The sequence below is a fragment of the Ochlerotatus camptorhynchus genome, unplaced genomic scaffold, assembly GCF_037179485.1.
Source record: "Ochlerotatus camptorhynchus isolate MF236.1 unplaced genomic scaffold, CSIRO-AGI_Acam_v1.1 ptg000078l, whole genome shotgun sequence".
NCBI classification, from domain to species: Eukaryota; Metazoa; Arthropoda; class Insecta; order Diptera; family Culicidae; genus Ochlerotatus; species Ochlerotatus camptorhynchus.
In genome coordinates, this window is record NW_027040568.1 from 4912456 (window position 1) to 4930630 (window position 18175).

At 41.2% G+C, this 18175-nt stretch overlaps 3 protein-coding genes across 4 annotated transcripts; 2 read left to right on the forward strand and 1 right to left on the reverse strand.

The window, feature by feature from the left end:
- The first annotated feature begins 159 nt into the window (after positions 1-159).
- Positions 160-2604, forward strand: Grip75 (gamma-tubulin complex component 4). The gene is made up of 4 exons (XM_065217636.1): positions 160-323; positions 389-840; positions 993-2345; positions 2415-2604. Exons 1-4 carry the CDS (start codon positions 207-209, stop codon positions 2554-2556), a joined length of 2064 nt encoding a protein of 687 aa, XP_065073708.1. The 5' UTR covers positions 160-206; the 3' UTR covers positions 2557-2604.
- Positions 2584-11243, reverse strand: Art8 (Arginine methyltransferase 8). Its single transcript, XM_065217637.1, has 3 exons — positions 11111-11243; positions 2769-3649; positions 2584-2707 (listed from the first exon to the last, which is right to left on the reverse strand). The coding sequence occupies exons 1-3, from the start codon at positions 11174-11176 to the stop codon at positions 2584-2586; spliced, it is 1071 nt and encodes a 356-aa protein (XP_065073709.1). The 5' UTR covers positions 11177-11243.
- Positions 11244-12496: 1253 nt separating this feature from the next.
- On the forward strand, positions 12497-17913 carry LOC135697805 (zinc finger protein pita-like). Of its 2 annotated transcripts, XR_010517439.1 has the most exons (7): positions 12497-12770; positions 13139-13309; positions 13943-14803; positions 14868-15163; positions 15354-15910; positions 15975-17219; positions 17390-17913. XR_010517439.1 is itself a non-coding variant. In XM_065217617.1 (6 exons), the coding sequence occupies exons 1-6, from the start codon at positions 12591-12593 to the stop codon at positions 16841-16843; spliced, it is 2934 nt and encodes a 977-aa protein (XP_065073689.1). In that variant the 5' UTR covers positions 12497-12590; the 3' UTR covers positions 16844-17274. The 2 variants fall into 2 exon arrangements, 1 of the variants encoding a protein (XP_065073689.1); XM_065217617.1 differs by lacking the exon at positions 17390-17913 and having other exon boundaries at positions 15975-17274.
- The last annotated feature ends 262 nt before the right edge of the window (positions 17914-18175 follow it).

Sequence of the window (18175 nt, forward strand, 5' to 3'; positions counted from 1 at the left end):
GACGCCGATGACAGCTATATCATTTTTAACTATACACGCTAAAAAGTAGAAAATCATCAATCCTCAAAATGGCTGCGTTCGGATTTAATGATGATGCTATAACTGTCCCAAGTGTCAAACTGTGGGCGCCCGATCCAAAATATTAATATTGTTCCTCAAAAATATAGTAAACAAATGGAACGCAAATTCGCCAGAAATCTAATTGTATGCTTGTTGCTTGGGTGAAATTGTGTGTTGGTATCAAAAAAGCAGGCAAAATGATTCACGACATTCTGTTTACGCTGTTTTCTTCAACTTCGGATCTTCCAATCGAAAACTTTACGGTATCCAACATATTTAGCTCAGATGTTTTTCGCATCTGCTAACTCGTTACACTCATTTCAAACAGATTCCGGAGGTGGCTTCCAACTTTCTGCACCCCGGAGAGATTAAAATTCTGGAAGATCTCATTCGCATTGCCAACCAATACAAGGAATTGAAGAAGTTCATTCACCAGTATGGAACCCAATCGGCTGGCCTGATAAAACCGAAACAACAAAAACCGTCGGAGGAACCGCTGCCACAGGGGCTGTACCTGCAGGCATTCGCAGATGGACTGGATTTGGCGGTGAAACCGTACCGCGATTTGATAGTTCAACTGGAGGCCAACTATCTGAAACGTCCTAATCTGTCGTTGATCTTCATCTACCATCAGGTGAATCAGTACCAGTCGTTGTTCGGGTTTCTGCTACGGCTGGTCAGCGGAGTCATCACTCAGAGGATTCATGGGTGCGCGTTGTTACAGTACCTGCAACAACACTGTTTGCACGGAAATGAGAAGCACTACCAGGCTGTCAAATTGTGAGTATCTATTACATCCTATATGATCCAAGGTCAGGAATGCCTGCTCCACCGGCAGTAAGAGCCTGTCTTAAACCACTCAAAAACTGTCTACGTACGTGGGATGTGGACAGCTCATAAACAATATATCATAATAAATCGAATAATTTTAGGATCCAGAACGCGGTCTATGCCATATTCATAAAGCAACTGTTCGGTTGGCTACTGCACGGAAAATTTGTGGATCAATTTGGTGAATTTTTCATTCGGCATGTGGACAGTACCAGGAGTGGCGGACCAAGCTCCCCGCAAGGCACTACGGGCGGCGCAGGGACCCAAGTGTCGGTGAATTCCTTTTCGGACAATACCAGCATCAACACAGAGTTATGGCGATACGAGATTCGACACGAGATACTGCCTTACTACTTTCCTGCGAGCTGGGCTGAAAATGTGCTTTTCATCGGGCAGACTGTCTTAATGTTGAACTGCGATCCAAGGGACAACACTGAGAAGCGAGCGATCGGAGATAAGAAATTTGTGACCGATAGGAAGTTTGCTGCCATCAAGGACAGTCTTTGGGGTGATCAGGAATATGCGTTCTTCAAGAAATTCCATCAGTTACAGTTGGATGAGAATCTAAACATTGCCAAATTTGAACACATCGTGGATGAAATTAAGCTCTGCGTTACGGAACAGATGTCCGAGATTGCCATCAAGGAAGCCGATTTGATTAAGCAATTGAAATTGATCAAGGACTATTATTTGTTAGGCAGAGGAGAGCTTTTTTCAGAATTATTGCGACAAACGACATCGCTGAAGAAACTGTTTGGTAAAGGCATAACGGATGGGTCGTCGAGGGATTTTAATCGAGCATTCCAATTGGCAGCCAATAGTGTCAACATAACCGAAGATATCGAGCAGTTTTCGTTTGCCTTGCCTCCCAAAGAGGAAGTTGATAGTTTTTGTTACGAAACGAAAGGAATTCTCAGCTATATCACACTCAAGTACAAAGTGAAATGGCCTCTGCATTTGCTATTTTCTCCCAAAACCTTGGATAAATATAACGAAATGTTTAGATTTCTGCTACGTGTTCGTAAGATTCAGTACGATATCCATCAAGTCTGGTCACTACAGAGGGAGAACAAAGTCAAGAAAAATTCCGAACTGCTTCAGTTTCGTAGCCAACTGATGTTCCTCATCGATAACCTGCAGTATTACCTACAGGTGGACGTTCTGGAAAGCCAGTTCAGTATTCTCATGGGTGCTATCAGTGAGACAAAAGATTTCGAAAGAATCCAACGTGCCCATACCGTTTTTCAAGCGAATGTGCTTAGCCTTTGCTTTCTGCTGTCTAATAATACTTCCGATATGACAACGACGGGAATTATCCACGTCAACGAGAATCCAGTGCTAACGATTTTGGATAAAGTATTGGTGATTGTGGACAAATTCTGTTCATTCTGTAGCAGCTGCAAAGACCCAATGACCAAGGTGGAACGGCAAGAGTTCAATGGCTATGAACAAGCGTAAGTTACATGAATTTATACCTATAAACTAGACTGGATCAACTAATAATGTTAACCTTCTGTTTGCAGGTTCAAAAACCACGTAGATTCGCTGCTGCAGCTTCTGATCGGTCTCAAAGCTGGCCCAAGCAGTGCTCCGCTCTCTCAATTGCTGTTACGGTTGGATTTCAATCATTGGTTCAGTAATAATACTCAGTCAAAATCTTCCTAAAATAAATCGTGCCTTCGCAGTGGCGCTTTATTGATCGACTTCCATCTTCTGTAAATGCGCTTTCATGAGGATGCACTTTGTCATTACACAGTCACAAGGTAAGCCGTGTTCTTCCTTCTCTACATCCAGCAGCGTTAGCTGCAAGTTATATCTGAAATAATCAATTTCCAAATTTATCCGGTTTTTTTGTTTTTTTTTCCGAAATCACTTACCTTCTATTATTCTCCGAGTTTCTCGCTAAACTCAAGCTGAATGCAATAGGATCCAATTTGTCCACCTCCTCGCAGGCGTCTTCTGGCAGGAGAATCACACTCTGTTTCCAATGCGTGGCGGGACACTTTGGATTCGTCGATAGAACCACCTCATTCATCTGATTGGTGTCACCGCTGGGAAAGGTACAGTCAAACCATATGCAAACACCTTGAAATTTGCCCGGATTCTGAATGACCATCACCTCCTTCATATCGAAGGAATTCAAGTCTTCTGAAGTGACTTCCTTCAAATCCAGCCACGTCATTATGTGCCCTTCGTGCAGCAAGTGCTCCGCCGCTACGTTCAAAATTTCCGGTTTGTCTGCTTTCTGCTTTCGTAGCTCCCGTCCGAAACATTTCATACTCACCCCGGACAGATTTTCAAAGTCATCGAACCGGCTGGGAACACTGCTGGGAGCAACCAATATCGATGCTGTATCCGGAAACATCAGCCCATTCGGTTTAAGGAATTTATCCCTAGCATAAATCACCGAATCCAACATTCCTTCGTGCAGTAAGAAGAATCCCATCCATTCGGATACGAGTATGTCCACCTTGTCGGCGCCTGGTGGCAGTTGGAAATCTTCAATTTTACACTCAAAAACCTCGATTACCTGCTCGAAGCCATTCTCTTTGATGACGCCCCGTGCTAAACGGGCCAAGTTGGAGGCTTCGACGGCGTAGACCTTTCTGGCACCGGCTTGAGCGCAAAAAATGGACAAAATTCCCGTCCCGGTTCCTACGTCCAGGACGGTTTTATCTTTGAAGAGGTCCCTTCCGCCAAGAATGGCAGACTGGTAAGCATCTTGTCGCGGTTTGTCGGTGAGCATAAGTTGATGGATCTGGAAGGGATTTCATGAAAGATTAGTAAACTTTATTTTGATGAATGGGTCAGTGGTTAGTCATAGAAGATGCTAAACGCTTTCACGATCGTTTATCTCTTTTTTGAACAATGATGCTCACCAATAATGACACCTGCGGAAATATAAATATAGACACATTGTGACAGGTAATCGTGCCTAATTTGGACTTCGAAGAACGACCACCAACCATTTCCAAAACTGTTCACGGTGTATATGGAAAGTTCCCGATATTGTATAATGAGTCACGCCAAGAGAAAAACAGTTGAACTCGCACCACGGTTTCTTTCTTCCTTTATTTAACGTCGGTCTCTGTTCCGCAATCTAGTGCCAATCACCGACGGACATCGATCGCCATCCATTGACGGTAATCGAATGTGCATGAAGGCAACTTCCACACCTGCGTAGGATATCGCACCCATTCAAACACACATGGGCCGGGACCAACGGCTTTACTTCCGAAGGAAGACGTGACCAGAGATTTTTATGCCTTAGAAAAATCCCACCGACCTCGGCTGGGATTGAACTCAGACCCATTGGGGTGAGAAAGCAGTTACGCTTACCACTACACCACCAGCGCCGGTATCACGGTTTCCGAAAGATTCCCTTTCTTTCTTTTCACTAGGCAGCAGAGGACTTCTGCATCAACTTCAAATGATTTCTAGCGAGAAAAAAAAAATAACGGCTGTAGTAAATCATTATAATATTATCAGTGATTTTGACAAATTATCTTAACAAAAAATAGTAGAAATTCTCATTACTGGTTATACCAAACGTATCCCCTGACAATTGAATGCTCACTACGTGTTTATGATCATTTCTTCGAATATATTTTATAGTTTACTGTAATACCTTTCATAGCATCGTAATGTTTGTTTACTTTGCACGATAGGTAACCGGTTTGACAGTTCAATAGGTAGACTTGGCTTCACTCTTTGCGTGACTCATTATACACCGACTATACCCGATATCATTCACAAAATAAACGCACATACACTTATATAAGCGTTTGCGTGTGTTTGTGTATCGTATACAGTGTCTCTTTGAAGCCACTAGATAGTGCATCAGAAGGGTGTATCCACTGGATTGTTCGAAGCATCGATAAGTTGATCAGCTTGTTAATTGAGAGTCTTTGGTTATTATGAAAAAAAAATATATATATTATCGTTACAGCTGAAAACTGGAAAAACCCACTAGCGAAATTCGATTTTACTCTCGTTCTATGCCGTGGAGGCACCATATTCGAAGCGGTTCCTAAATCAACGCACTCAATAATGTTCGACTATTTTCAATCATTATTTTTGAAATGTTACTTCTGAAAATATTAGTTGCAAAGTTTTAAAAAATATCTTGTCAAAATCGAGATGCGATCAAAAATAGACGAGTGCGTCATCATTAGGAACGCGTCAAATATGAAGCCCTCGCCAGCAGGCCTGGGTTCAATCCCAGTCGGCGCCGCCGGAATGTTCTGAGGCATAACATCTCTGATCACAGGGAAGTAAAGCCGTTGGTCTCCGGTTCATGAGTTGATGGGTCGATAGGTAGGGTCCAGGTGTGGGAACTGCATTCCTGGCGTCGGTAGCATTGGTGCTCAGCACGGAAAACAAATCAAGGAAAAAAAAATAAAGCGCTCTAGTTAAAGCAACCGGTGAACACTCGTGTTTATTTCAGTTACCGTGGGGACGTAATTTGTGATTATCCCGGTCCCTTTCAAATTGTATCATTATTTATGTACGGTCCTTATATTTGAAATGACGTTTCACACTCATCTAGTGATAACCGATTTTCATTCGAATAATCGATTAATCGATTAAGGAACCGAAAAATAAAATATTTGTAATCGGTTATATCATGCCGATATAAGCATTAACATCTCCAGAGGATCATCACCGATTGTTTCAAACATGTGCTGCACTCTCATTGGTGGAAAACTGGCTTGTTAATCGAGTAATTAAAAAATGGGACATCTCTGATTCTGGTGTGATTGTGTTTTGATAAAAAAATGCGCAAAATTTCATCTCTACCGAGGGGGCATCCAAACCACAAAATTAACTTGCATACGGGGGATATTCATTGGATGAAAGGGACCGTGAAAGAGGACACTGAAATCGAAAGTTTTTCTTCCGACAGTTTCATCTTAGTATTCATTAGACTGATGCAAATTTTGACATTTTCGCTCCACAGTGCTCAAACGGTTCCAAATCGGGTCATGATTAGTCTCCCAAAATTTGAACTCATTCGATAAGAAACTGACTTGGCACAAACCATTTGAAGTTTATATGGAAATTTCTATAGGAAAACCAAATGTTTTGTTCATATCCATCTAACAATTTACAATATCGCTCTGCTTTAAAAAATGATAACTGAACTCGTAGAAAATTTTCTCAGCTAAAACTTTGTCTTTAACTACTTTTCAATATAATGTAAGCATCAAAAGTTATCAATAATTCAAGCCACTAATGTCTTACGATTATGCTCAATCAACTGTTCAGCAGGCAACATTGGTGTTTCTGGCGCTTGGAATAGAGCACAAAAATCATGGCTACTATGTCACACTGCAAGATACAGTGTTGCTCACAAAACAGCTGCTTGATCATGCCATAAGAATATCAATCTCTTAAACAATTAATAACTATTTTATTTGACGTTTGGCTCAACAACTATATTCTGCTAAGTTGAAGCTGAGAAAATTTTCCATAAGTATAGCTTTTGAATTTTTGAACAGTGCAATATGGAAAAGGTAAGAAGACAATGAACAAAAAGTTTGGATTTCCCATAGTAATTTCCATATAAACTTCAAATGGTTTGTGCCAAGTCAGTTTCTTTTCAATTGAGTTCAAATTTTGGGAGACTAATCAGGACCCGATTTGGAACCGTATGAGCACTGTGGAGCGAAAATGTCAAAATTTGCATCAGTCTAGTATTCATCTTTGGTTAAAGTATGGAAGATTGTCACCACAAAACTGAAAAAAGCTGTTCCAATCGAGCAAAGCGGTGCATTTTGATGGTTCGATTGGAACAACTTTTGACAGACGTCCATACTTTTACTGCAGGGCTTTAGTCAAATATGGTGTTGGCACCGTTGGCACGGTACGTTGTACATCGTGTCGGAAGCAGAGTGCATTATAGCCAGGGGCCTGACTGGCGGCCATGTTTTTGATGCTATCATCTGCTCTTGTCTTTCTGCTTATAAATCTCTTTCCACCATGTATACGTCAGGCGGGCCGTATTTAAGTAAGGCCCGGCCGGCGCCTGTGGTGTAGTAGTAAGCGTGACTGCTTTCTCACACCCCAATGGATCTGGGTTTAATCCCACCCGAGGTCGGTGGGATTTTTCTGACGCATAAAAATCTCTGGTCACGTCGTCCTTCGGAAGGGAAGTAAAGCCGTTGGACCCGGCCCATGTGTGTTTGAATGGGTGCGATACCCTACGCAGGTGTGGAAGCTGCCTTCCTGCACATTCGATTGCCGTTTATGGATAGCAATCGATATCCGTTGGTGATTGACACTAGATTGCGGAACAGAGACCGACGTTAAATAAAGGAAAGAAGAAGAAGGACCTCGTGATGTTGCCTACTTTCAAACGTAAAGGATTGGTTGCCAGCCACCTGATTATAAGGTGATCCAAGAGACGTTTCTCAGTGGAACTGACAGCTAGAAATCAAGAGTGTGTGAGTGATCTGGTGTTAAAGGTGCTGAATGTAAACATTAACAAAGCAGAAATTCATGAGAGTGAACTGTGAGTTCTACTGTGATCTGTCAAAAGTTCTTGGTAAACAAAAAAGTCAGCTGATCGCAACTGTCTCGTGGACAGCCTTATTAATCAATGCACGCAATGAACTGCATGAACAAATTTGACGTTTGAGCGGTGCCGTGTTTACTAAAAGAACACATGAATAATACTCTCGTATTATTTAAAAATGGCCTAACAACTTATGTACACAAAACTTGTTAGGCATTTTTCGAGCGAACCGAAGTACGCCCATAGAAACCAACAACACCATCGGGTAGGGTGAGTTCTCCCCTTCCCGATAGTGTTTTGGTTTGGGTGGGTGTTCTTCGGTTCGCGAGGAAAGGGCCCAACAAGTTGTTTATGAAAGTTGATAGGATCTTTTCTAAAGTTACGCGAGCATTATATTATGATTATTGTGTTCATTTTTAGTAAACACGACACCGCTCAAAAGTCAATTTTTTTTCGTGAGTTCATTCCGTGCATTAGGTTCTGCAGCGTGACGTCACAAATGAACTCAGTGTTAATCGACTGAACCTTTTTGACAGTTCAGTGGTACTGTTTACAAGCACTTAGGCTGTGAACCATTTGCCGAGTTAAATTTAACTCGTGGTTAAAAGTGTGTGTCGTTTTTTCGAAAAAAAAAATCTAAAATTTACGAATTTTAACTTGAAAATTGTCGAGGAACAGCGCATTGCAAGGATGTTGCTCGTGAACATTGCAGAAATGTGGTTTACATCTCACTGCAGTCTGAAAAATTATCGAGAAAATCCACCCAAGTAAAAATCGGCTAAGTCCACGTAAACAGTACCACTAAACTGTCATTAGATTGAGGTTAACCCCGACGGTGCAAAACCTAATAGACGAGTGCACGGGTGAATTTTTGTTCATCTACTGAAAAAAAAATTGACACAACAGCGGTGCCCTGTTTACTAAAAATGAACACATGAATAATGCTCGCGTAACATTTGAAAAGGGCCTATCAACTTTTGTAAATAATTGGCTAGGTCCTTTCCACGAGAACCAAAGTACGTCCACGCAAACCAAGAGCACTATCGGGAAGGGGATAATTTCCCCTACCCGATGGTGTTATTAGTTTGCGTGGGCGTATTCGGTTTGCGCGAAAAAGGCTTAACAAGTTTTGTGTATGAAAGTTGATAGGCCGGTTTCAAATCAGTGCTAACATTTGAAAACGGCACAAAAGCCATTTGTAAACAAATGGTTTGTGGGCCCTTTACTCACTACTTGAAGTACACCCACGCGACACAACAGCAACATCGGGTAGGGGAAATTTTCCCCTTCCTGACGATGCTGTTGGTTTGCGTGGGCGTTCTTCGGGTAGCGAGTAAAGGGCCCACAAACCATTTGTTTACAAATGGCTTTTGCGCCGTTTTCAAATGTTAGCACTGAAATGTTACGTGAGTATTATTTATGTGTTCATTTTTAGTAAACAGGGCCCCGCTGTTGTGTCACTTTTTGTCGAATGAGTGAATTCAAATCCATCCGTGCACTCGTCTATTGGTCAATATCGCATCATTGTGCGATTAAGGCCCACGCACATTAGATCCGGATTGGACGCGTTGCGGCAAAGTGACAGCTAAATCTATTGTCTAACTGTGAAATTGACGTCAACGCAACGCAAACGGATCTAATGTTGGTGGCCCTTTGCAGCACACTATTTCCGACACTATGCACGGTAACCGCAAAATACCCAATAATGACTAGAAATACTCAGAGGGAGAGATAGGCGGAGAAAACAAAATACAATTCGGCAGCAGGGATTTGTTCCTAAATTATCTTGCAACACTTGATAGAAGCTAGCATTTCAAATGACTTGTATTTTTGATTCGATTTACGTGCAAAATAATAATTAATCATGTTTTGTTGTTTTTGAGATCATCCACATCCAGAGGGCCAGTCACTTCGAATGTATGGGAATGGTAGGAAACCATTTGGAAATGCATGGAAATTTTCAGTTTTTATTCATTACTGTCTTTATGGGCAGTTTTAGGTGCACAAAAATTGCACGAGTACATTACTATGGTGATAAAGTAAACACTCGTTTATTTTCTGATATTCTCCATACTGCAAAAATGATTTTCCTACCACTGAAGGGGCGACATCTCTCGGATCTTCAGTATAGCTACTACTCAAATAATATAATTAATTGATTGCATCGCAATATTTTGCACATTTCTTGGTGCCATTCATTAACCGCCGAAGATCAATTAATCAATAGTGTTAGAATATTGTTTTTTTTTCTCCAAAAACTAAACTGATAAAATTTCAAATATTGTTTTTATGTGTTCCCTAATAAAAAATTACCATAAACGAACGATAACCCAAATGATTGAACTATTCCACAAATGGTTTGGATGATACCCAGAACACGTCGTTAAGCAAATTAACCATAACATTTTTATTAGGGTTCCACACATGATTTTTTGCAATGTGATCAACAAATGATATCTATGTGTCGGACACATACTTATAGCGAATTCGTTTATTATTCAGTTCCAACCTGGATCGGGTATCAAGTTTGGGTCTGCTTGTTTTCTTTTTTTTTTTTTCCTTTGGTTTGTTTTTTCCGTCGATCTTGTTTTCCGTGCTGAGCACCAATGCTACCGACGTGCCAGGAAGGCAGCTCCCACACCTGGACCCTACCTATCGACCCATCAACTCATGAACCGGGGACCAACGGCTTTACTTCCCTTCCGAAGGAAGGCGTGATCAGAGATGTTATGCCTCAGAACATCCCGGCGGCGCCGACTGGGATTGAACCCAGGCCTGCTGGGGTGAGAGGTAATCACGCTCACCATGCTTGTTTTCTGACAAACGTCAGTTTGCTCGTTTGTTTTTAAAACCTAGCTCAGGTTGAGGTTCGCACTGACAAAAAGTTCGGTTTCGCACTGGGTTGGAACTGGTTCCAACCCCGATAATAAACGAATTCGCTATTAATTATGTGTACACATAAAAGCCATGTGTAACCACACATACTATTCATTTGACTCATAAATTTCATGTGTGCTTCTGGGTGAATTCAAGCTGAACATTGCATTAGGTCCTAAGTACCATTGATCGATTCTCTTCATCGACTTTCTCTTCCGTTTATAACTTGAGCACATAACCGTTTCTTGATCTGGTTGACGTATTAAATGCTACTTAAAAGCTTCTTTTATCGATCTGTAAGCTGAAAATAAGTGGGAATGTCTTTACATGGCCGTGGGTATGCAAAGAAAAAGTCGACGAAGAGAATCTGTCAATGTTACTTAGGACCTAATGCAATGTTATTCTGTTGTGTTTATGTGTGGTCATATGAAAATCATGTGGAATTTTACATGGAAATTCGTCAATAAAAATGTGTGGAATTCTATTAAGGTATATAAGGAGTCTTTTATAATCATTATTGGTTTTTTTGCGGTTACCGTGTGTATAACGTATAGAACGAGAAAAATCGATTGTTAGTGGTTTTTTTTTCCAGTTTTCAGCTGTAACGATAATAATAATATTAACGTTTTTATTTTCTCCTGCTGGTCTAGTCGACTGGAAGTCGCGTCAATAAAGAAATCTAATTGAATGTTTTGGTATATCAAGACTTGTTTTTTAGCTCCTCCAGATCGTCAGAACATGGAATTATATACCTTAATAATGTTTTGTACCTCTTTGTACCATAGCCAGATGTTGAGCTGTGCACGCAAGATTTATAGTACTTACCTCCAGATCTTCATAGCTACCAAAGTATGTTTCGTTTACACTACTAAGATTATCGCTATTCATCATTAGCTTGATTGAAGCTTACTATTTATTGTAAACTGTATTAAAGGATCAAAATCAATGCAACTAGCACATCACAACTTTCGACAAAAAACGCACGTTGTTTTGTTTATGTTTATTTCATTGTGCGCTTTCAGAGTGGCCAGATTATTTTTTTCATTATCGGTAGCTTCTCAAAACTTTTATCGGTAGTTATCGGTAGGTCGACTTAAGAAGGATTTCCCGATAATTGACACTTTTATGAGCGGGGGGGGGGGGGGGGGGGGAATACTCTGTGCTCCAGAACAATACACTGTCCTTCAGATCTTCTGATTTAACTGTGTCGAAATCAATTTTTCTATTTATAATCTAAAAATCTGTGATTCTCGGTAGGAAAAGTGAAATATCGGAGGTTTTGAACCTTTCGTCTGTGAATCGGTAGGCACCCCGAAAATCGGTAGGACTACCGATAAATCGGTAGGTCTGGCCACCCTGTGCGCTTTATCATCCAATGAAATGGACGCAGCCAGATACGGCTAGTTACACGACCATTGAATCTCCCTCACTACTCACTCTCGTTTCTAGAAATTTCTGCATTCGAATGAGTAAAAGTGGCTCGCCTCTGAGTTATTTTAGTTTTCAGTGTAGGTCACTCATAGACCTGATAAAAGGTTCTACCACAGCAGGGTATGCGGTAAACTTGGATTACCTTTTAATAACGTCCCTGTTTAGATGATCTGCAAAGTGTTTGAATCGTTTTGATTAACTCTGATGTGGACATCAAAGCAGCCGGACAATCTTGATCGGGATTTAATCCGAGGATAATACCAGTTGGAGCAACTTCAATTACAACGACTGAGAAAATGTTTATAAGTAAATAAATGTGATAGGGGAAAAGTTGGCTTCGGCAATACCTTAACCTATTATCGTCAGGGGGTAAACAAAGTCCTAGAGCACTCAAATTTGGCCAATAGTTGCTCTGAAACACAATGTATCCACATGCCAAAATTGAGCTCTCAAGGACGTTGTTTACCCCCCTGACGATAATAGGTTAAGGTATTGCCGAAGCCAACTTTTCCCCTATATTTGAGTAAAATTTTAATCAGTATTCAGTTTGCTAATTTGAGTGAACGCAACTCAAATATGAGTTAGCTTCAATGGTCGTGTACATACAGTGACCGTATGGGGAGTTTCAATGGCCGTGTACATTTTGATCGAATTGGAGGGAGTTAATATATTAATTTTCAAATATGAGTTAGTTTCAACGGCCGTGAACTTTTAGCTCAAACAGCAGCGCCAAATTGTTATAATTGGCAATCACGGTTGCTGTCGGCACTTCAGTTGTTTCGGAGAACGAAAAATATCCAGAAGCATTTTGCGTGCCTGCAAAGGAGTCGACGGAAAGAAAGTGAATAAAATTTCAATCAATTAACTGCAAAACATGGACAACAGCGAAGAGCAACTGTCTGAGGAGTTAAAGTTCAAAAGAATATGTCGGTTTTGTCTGACCCAGGAAGAACCGTTGAGCGATATCTTCGTCAGCAATCAAGCGGAAGCCAGTGGCAACAAGACCAAGACGTCGCCTCTCACACTGCAGATCATGGCTTGCGTTGCCATTGAGGTAGGTTTGAATCGATAGAATCGATATCAGAACGAATAAATCCGAAGATGTGGTGGCGGGTTTGGATCTATTGAGGCGTTGAATCACCGAATATGTATTTATTGTGAGGCCTCACTAGATCTTCCGTCGCGGGCAGGAGTCTCCGCTGGGCTGGTTGATTCGGCTCGCTGCTGAATGCAATAGAGTCCAAGATGGCGGTATTTCATTCATCTCTCCGCACTGTCCATTCATTTGTTTTTGCTGTAGGGTTGTTGTTGGCCTATCGAATGGTTCGTTTCCATGAAAAGCGTTATATTCGTCGATGGATGTTTTCTCAGTGAAATAATAATACTTATAATTTTGCATTGATATTTTATTTCTGTTTGTAGGTGTATAAGGAAGATGGTATGCCGTGCACTATTTGCGATAATTGTCGCCATTTCATGGATCATTCCTATCGGTTCAAACAGATGTGCAAGAAAGCCGATACGTTACTTAAGACCTATCCAATTACTGGGGTATGGCCTGAGAAGCTGCAGGTTCCTGTCAATCTGTTTAAGGTAAGTCTGGGAATGCTGGCATTCGTATGCGGTTCCTTGAACATTCTACAACTTCCTATGTGAACCGGTAATGAGTATACTCATATTTTGTCGGTGCTCATATATCATATGAACGGTCACTGGACGAAACAACATACCAAGTTGGTATGTGAATGATTCACATTTAACGAATGATTACATTCGTGCATCGGAGGACCTATTATACAAAACTGAGAAAATCATTTAATTGGCAGAAAGACCTAGTTAATTAGTATTGGTTTCCAGAACATTGGCATTTAAGGAATTAGAAAGGTAAATCTTATTTCCAATAAATCACGTTTCATTTTACCTCAGAAACATTATGTGGTGTAATAAACTGTACGATAATATAATAATGAAACTCAGTAATAAGAGTAACCTTTAATCTACTGGATGCGCTTATTAAAAAGTGAAAAATAAAAACAATTCTAACATATTTTTCCAAATGCATCAAATGCCAAATAGCTTTAAACACTCAACAAGAAAACTCTAAATTGTTCTAGTTATATCATTCGTAGAACATTAATCAGGTTCAGAAAAAAAAGCATGATAAGCATCTGTAACACGAAGAGCTAACCATCGTAACAGTATAACAATGAATCTGTATAATTTCAGTGCGTCACTCTTATACCCCCTTCAAAACCGCCGGTTCGTCAACTCCCTGTACAACAAAAGGCACCTTCTGCCTCGATTGGTGCCAAGCCAAAACAAAATGTAATTCAAATTCACGATGTTAAAATTATCAAGAAAGGTACATCCCCTGTCAAAGCTCCGCCGGTGACACCTAGTGTCGTGACGGAACCTACTGAGGACTTCATTATCCCGGATAGCTCTGTTGCGCACTTGCAAATCGAACCAGTCGAAGAAGATGTTAAACCGAAAATTGTTAAGCTGAGCATTGAAGATCTGAAACAGATCAAGCAAGGTAAATCGATCAACAAAACCAATTTTATCATGAAAAGTTCGTCACCTTCCAAAAAGGATGAAGCTATTTTAACAACAAATCGACCTTGTGCGAGTGGAAGGCGTCCTGAGAAACAATGTCCAGTGAAGGTGATAAACGGTAGCCTGGGAGCCGTGAGCAAGAAACCGGTCATTTTGAATAGCCTGAGGCCACCATCTAACAAAACGGAGGAACATTTTGTACAAACCGGAGATGGAACTTTGGAGATCGTTTGCATAGAATCTCTGGATCAGGAAGTGGTGGACCCCATTAAAAATGCCCCACCGGTTGAGACTCACGTATTCCCTTGCCCCGAGTGTGAGCGGTCATTTCCGTTACGACAGCTTTTGGATATTCATATGAAAAATCACAACCGGGAACGCAACTACCCTTGTGAGCTGTGTGACAGACGGTTCTTCAGCAAATATGACCTTGCTAAACACAATCTCACGCACACGGGTGAGCGGCCATATGTTTGCATTATTTGTAAAGCTGCATTTTCAAGATCCACTCTTTTGACCCGTCATCAGAAGGTTTGTCAATTAATTTTTTGACGTTACTTGCGGTAAATTAAAATACGATTTGTTTTTCCTGCAGGTTCACAAAGACATGCCGAAATACTTGTGCATGTACTGCGAGAGAACGTTCCTGTCGAACGAGGATTTGCAGAAACACTGCCAGTTCCATCAGAAGAGACGGCCTTTCCAATGTCAGAAATGTCCGAAAAGCTTTGCCTACAAGCAGGGACTCGAACGGCATGAGGTTACCCATGAAACAAACCTTCCGTTCCCCTGCGAGCATTGCGACTTGACTTTTGCCACGGCCGGAAAATTGGCACGCCATCTGACAGCGCACGCAGGAAGTCGTCCCTATCCGTGTCGCATGTGCTCGAGGTGAGTATTTGAATAAAAAAAATATGGGCGCTCTTGAAGGAGAAGGGCCCTGCGCGGCCGACTAAGTAAAATGTGCCTCAATTTTCCTTAAATGTCTGCTGACTTCTTTAAACCGCCCACAACCCTAAGATAGCTACGTACCTGAATTGGACCCTTCTCTTTTACTGACAATGTGTCTCTTCCCATGCAGATCATTCATGCTGAGTCACCACCTCACCCGGCACGTCCGCTCGCACCAGGGAGGACAGGGTGCTTACAAGTGTAATGACTGCACGAGCGTATTCGACAACCAAGACGACCTAATCTACCATTCTGCGGAGCATGCCACCAAAAGTTTAACGTGTCCGTTGTGTCGTGAGCACTTCGAAACGTTGGAACAAGTTACGGAACACATCAAGGAGCACTCGGAGGGTATTCAGTATGCGTGCGATTACTGTGATTTGCTTTTTACTACCGAACAAAAACTGGACACTCACTGTCAGAAGGAACACCTGTCCGTGTTGGCCATGGACCGTACAGAAACAGCTAATAACTCAACGGACGATTCAGAATCGTCCCAGCAATTCATAATCGAGGAAATCTCTATCAACAAGGACGGAAGCCAGCTGATAACGACGTTTGTCGACGGAAAGGAGAAAGAGAAGAAGTTTGTGCAAAAAGAACGGGGTAAAGTGATCAAAACCGAAATTACCGTAGAGAAGACTCGATTACAAGTTCAGGAGGAATGCAACGAGGAGGAAAATGAAGGTACTTAATATGAAATTGTTTCGTAATTGACTAATTGACTTTCCGTTTCGTTCTGCCACATTAGATGGTCAACTTGACGAAGAGTGCTATTATGACGACGAAGAGCTGCAAGAGGAAGAAGCTGAGGAACAACCAAAAGAGGTTCTCATTAAAAATGAAAAACTTGAACCTATGAACAAAAGTAAATCGACAGCAGTGCCAGCACAAAAACCACCAGTTTCGAAACCAGCAACTCCAAAAGCATCTCCAGCAGTAGATGCACAAAAATCAGTTACACAGCAAAAGTTAGACGCTTTCTTCAAAAAAGCGCAAATTCCCGTGACATCATCCAGCTCGAAAACGGTCGGAGATGTTCTGAAAAATCTACCCAAAGGTGTGGTAGTTAGAAGACCTGCTGCAACTACTCCTACTCCCAGTCCCGTAGAGAAAAAAACAGAACCTTCACCTAAGGGATCACCTAATGGATCTACTCCTCCAAAGCCTCCAACCATGGCTCCAAAATCAGTTGCAGTACAAAAAAAGTCACCTGCTAATGTGCAACTTCCGCAACGTACTTCCGATGTTTCTACAGCTAAGAATAACCCTGTGAAACCACAGCCTACGAAATCATCACCCAGAATCGCAGCAAAGCGACCAGCGGAGCCATCGAAGTCACCATCCCCCACCAAAAAGATGGCCGTAGAACCCAAAACTCCTGCAGCCTCCGGGTCATCGACAAAGCCAGTTGCAAAAGCAGTTCTCAAACCGGGTGCCACCATACCTGGATCAGCTAAAAAGGGCAAAACATTCGAAATGAAGATCGGTGATAAAATGGTGAAGGTTCAGAAGGTAGTAATGACGAAGGCCGAAGTTGCCGCAATGGCCCGTGACGGAAAGATCGAAATGCAGGGGGACACGATGATTCTGAAGCAAACTAAAGCTAAGAAACAATAGGTATGTGTTTATGTGGGGATGAGAGGTACACCGTCCCCCGCATGTGGTAAGTAATATTTGCTTATAATTTGCAAAACTATTCGTTTATGACGAGCTGAAAAGTGTATAAAGCACCAGGTAATAAATATTCCACAGTATTGTTTAAGACTTGTTCAATTGGATGACATTATGGGTTCAGGGTTGTTCAAGTTGATATGTGTCCAAATATGTAATTATTCCTTGGGCATTGTTAACATTGAGAATTGCTTAACGGCAACCAGGTCCCAGGGCTTGTCTGTATCTTTGCATTTTGAAAGATGCACACTAGTGATGCCAGTTGTGATGTAGCGGACCAAAAGTTTGTTGGAATTTAACTACTAGCCAAAATTTAATAATTGTGTAGTTTAGAATTATGTTTTTCTAAATAATTGAGTCTAATGGCTGCAAAAATTATACATATATATTTTTTTATTTATATATACGGTTCAAAACTTTTGGAATGCGGCATCACACAGGTACTACCATTGAATTAGGCTTGATCGAGTGGTGATTTTCTTTTCTTTATAGCCATGATAGAGGGATAGAAGATCATTTTATTTTCATAAAAAAACAAAACCATCATAACAGATTATCAGGAAAGCCCTTAAGTGTGGGATCCCGGAGAAGAAGAAAATGGGAAGACCATGCTTCACATGGAAAACCAACGCAAGGCACGATGTAGAAGGAAGTGGTCGATCGGCGGATTATTGGCAAGAGATGTCTAATAACTGAAGCGAGTTTAAAACAGCCACGACAAGATTGTTCACTGAAATGGTGGAACTAGAATACGAAGACTCGGAAGATACTCTCAGTGCTCTCACGGAGACACCCGTGACGAAAAAACTCTAGGAGTTAAAAGTCAAGTAAATGTTAATGCCTAGCCTCAGTGATTCAAGTAGCGATAATCAACTGAACATCAACCCGGTTTCTCTAACGACGATAATGAGGCTTTCCCAGGATTCGTCTAATTAGTATCATAATAATATACCATCGCGCTATTGTCAAACTCTGTGATGGTAAAATCAACTAACAACTTCCTTTACTTTACACCAATCTCGATCATTATTATAGGTAAATATAAATTTTATTCAATTAGTATATTGTACTAACATCATTGCAACTAATATATTTAGGCATATTCAATTGACCTGCTTGCATTGGGTTATTATTTGGCATGCAATGTTATGGGAAAAGGGGGACTCACGATTCAGCTTGGAGAATGTATGGGAGCCGTTCTAGACGTTGTTTGGGGCATGTTGTTCATTTTAGACATTATAGTTTGACGTGATCACCATGATCCACTCACGTTCTGGG

Bases quoted from the DNA above. Each gene is read 5' to 3' on its own strand.
- LOC135697805 (XM_065217617.1), top strand. From the start codon at position 12,591: ATGGACAACAGCGAAGAGCAACTGTCTGAGGAGTTAAAGTTCAAAAGA. The intron at 14,804-14,867 runs GTTTGTCAATTA...TTTTTCCTGCAG, and splicing joins TTTTGACCCGTCATCAGAAG to GTTCACAAAGACATGCCGAA. The intron at 15,911-15,974 runs GTACTTAATATG...CTGCCACATTAG, and splicing joins CAACGAGGAGGAAAATGAAG to ATGGTCAACTTGACGAAGAG.
- Art8 (XM_065217637.1), bottom strand. From the start codon at position 11,176: ATGATGAATAGCGATAATCTTAGTAGTGTAAACGAAACATACTTTGGT. The intron at 3,650-11,110 runs GTAAGTACTATA...AATCCCTTCCAG, and splicing joins GTAGCTATGAAGATCTGGAG to ATCCATCAACTTATGCTCAC. The intron at 2,708-2,768 runs GTAAGTGATTTC...TGATTATTTCAG, and splicing joins AACTCGGAGAATAATAGAAG to ATATAACTTGCAGCTAACGC.
- Grip75 (XM_065217636.1), top strand. From the start codon at position 207: ATGCTTGTTGCTTGGGTGAAATTGTGTGTTGGTATCAAAAAAGCAGGC. The intron at 841-992 runs GTGAGTATCTAT...GAATAATTTTAG, and splicing joins CACTACCAGGCTGTCAAATT to GATCCAGAACGCGGTCTATG. The intron at 2,346-2,414 runs GTAAGTTACATG...TTCTGTTTGCAG, and splicing joins TTCAATGGCTATGAACAAGC to GTTCAAAAACCACGTAGATT.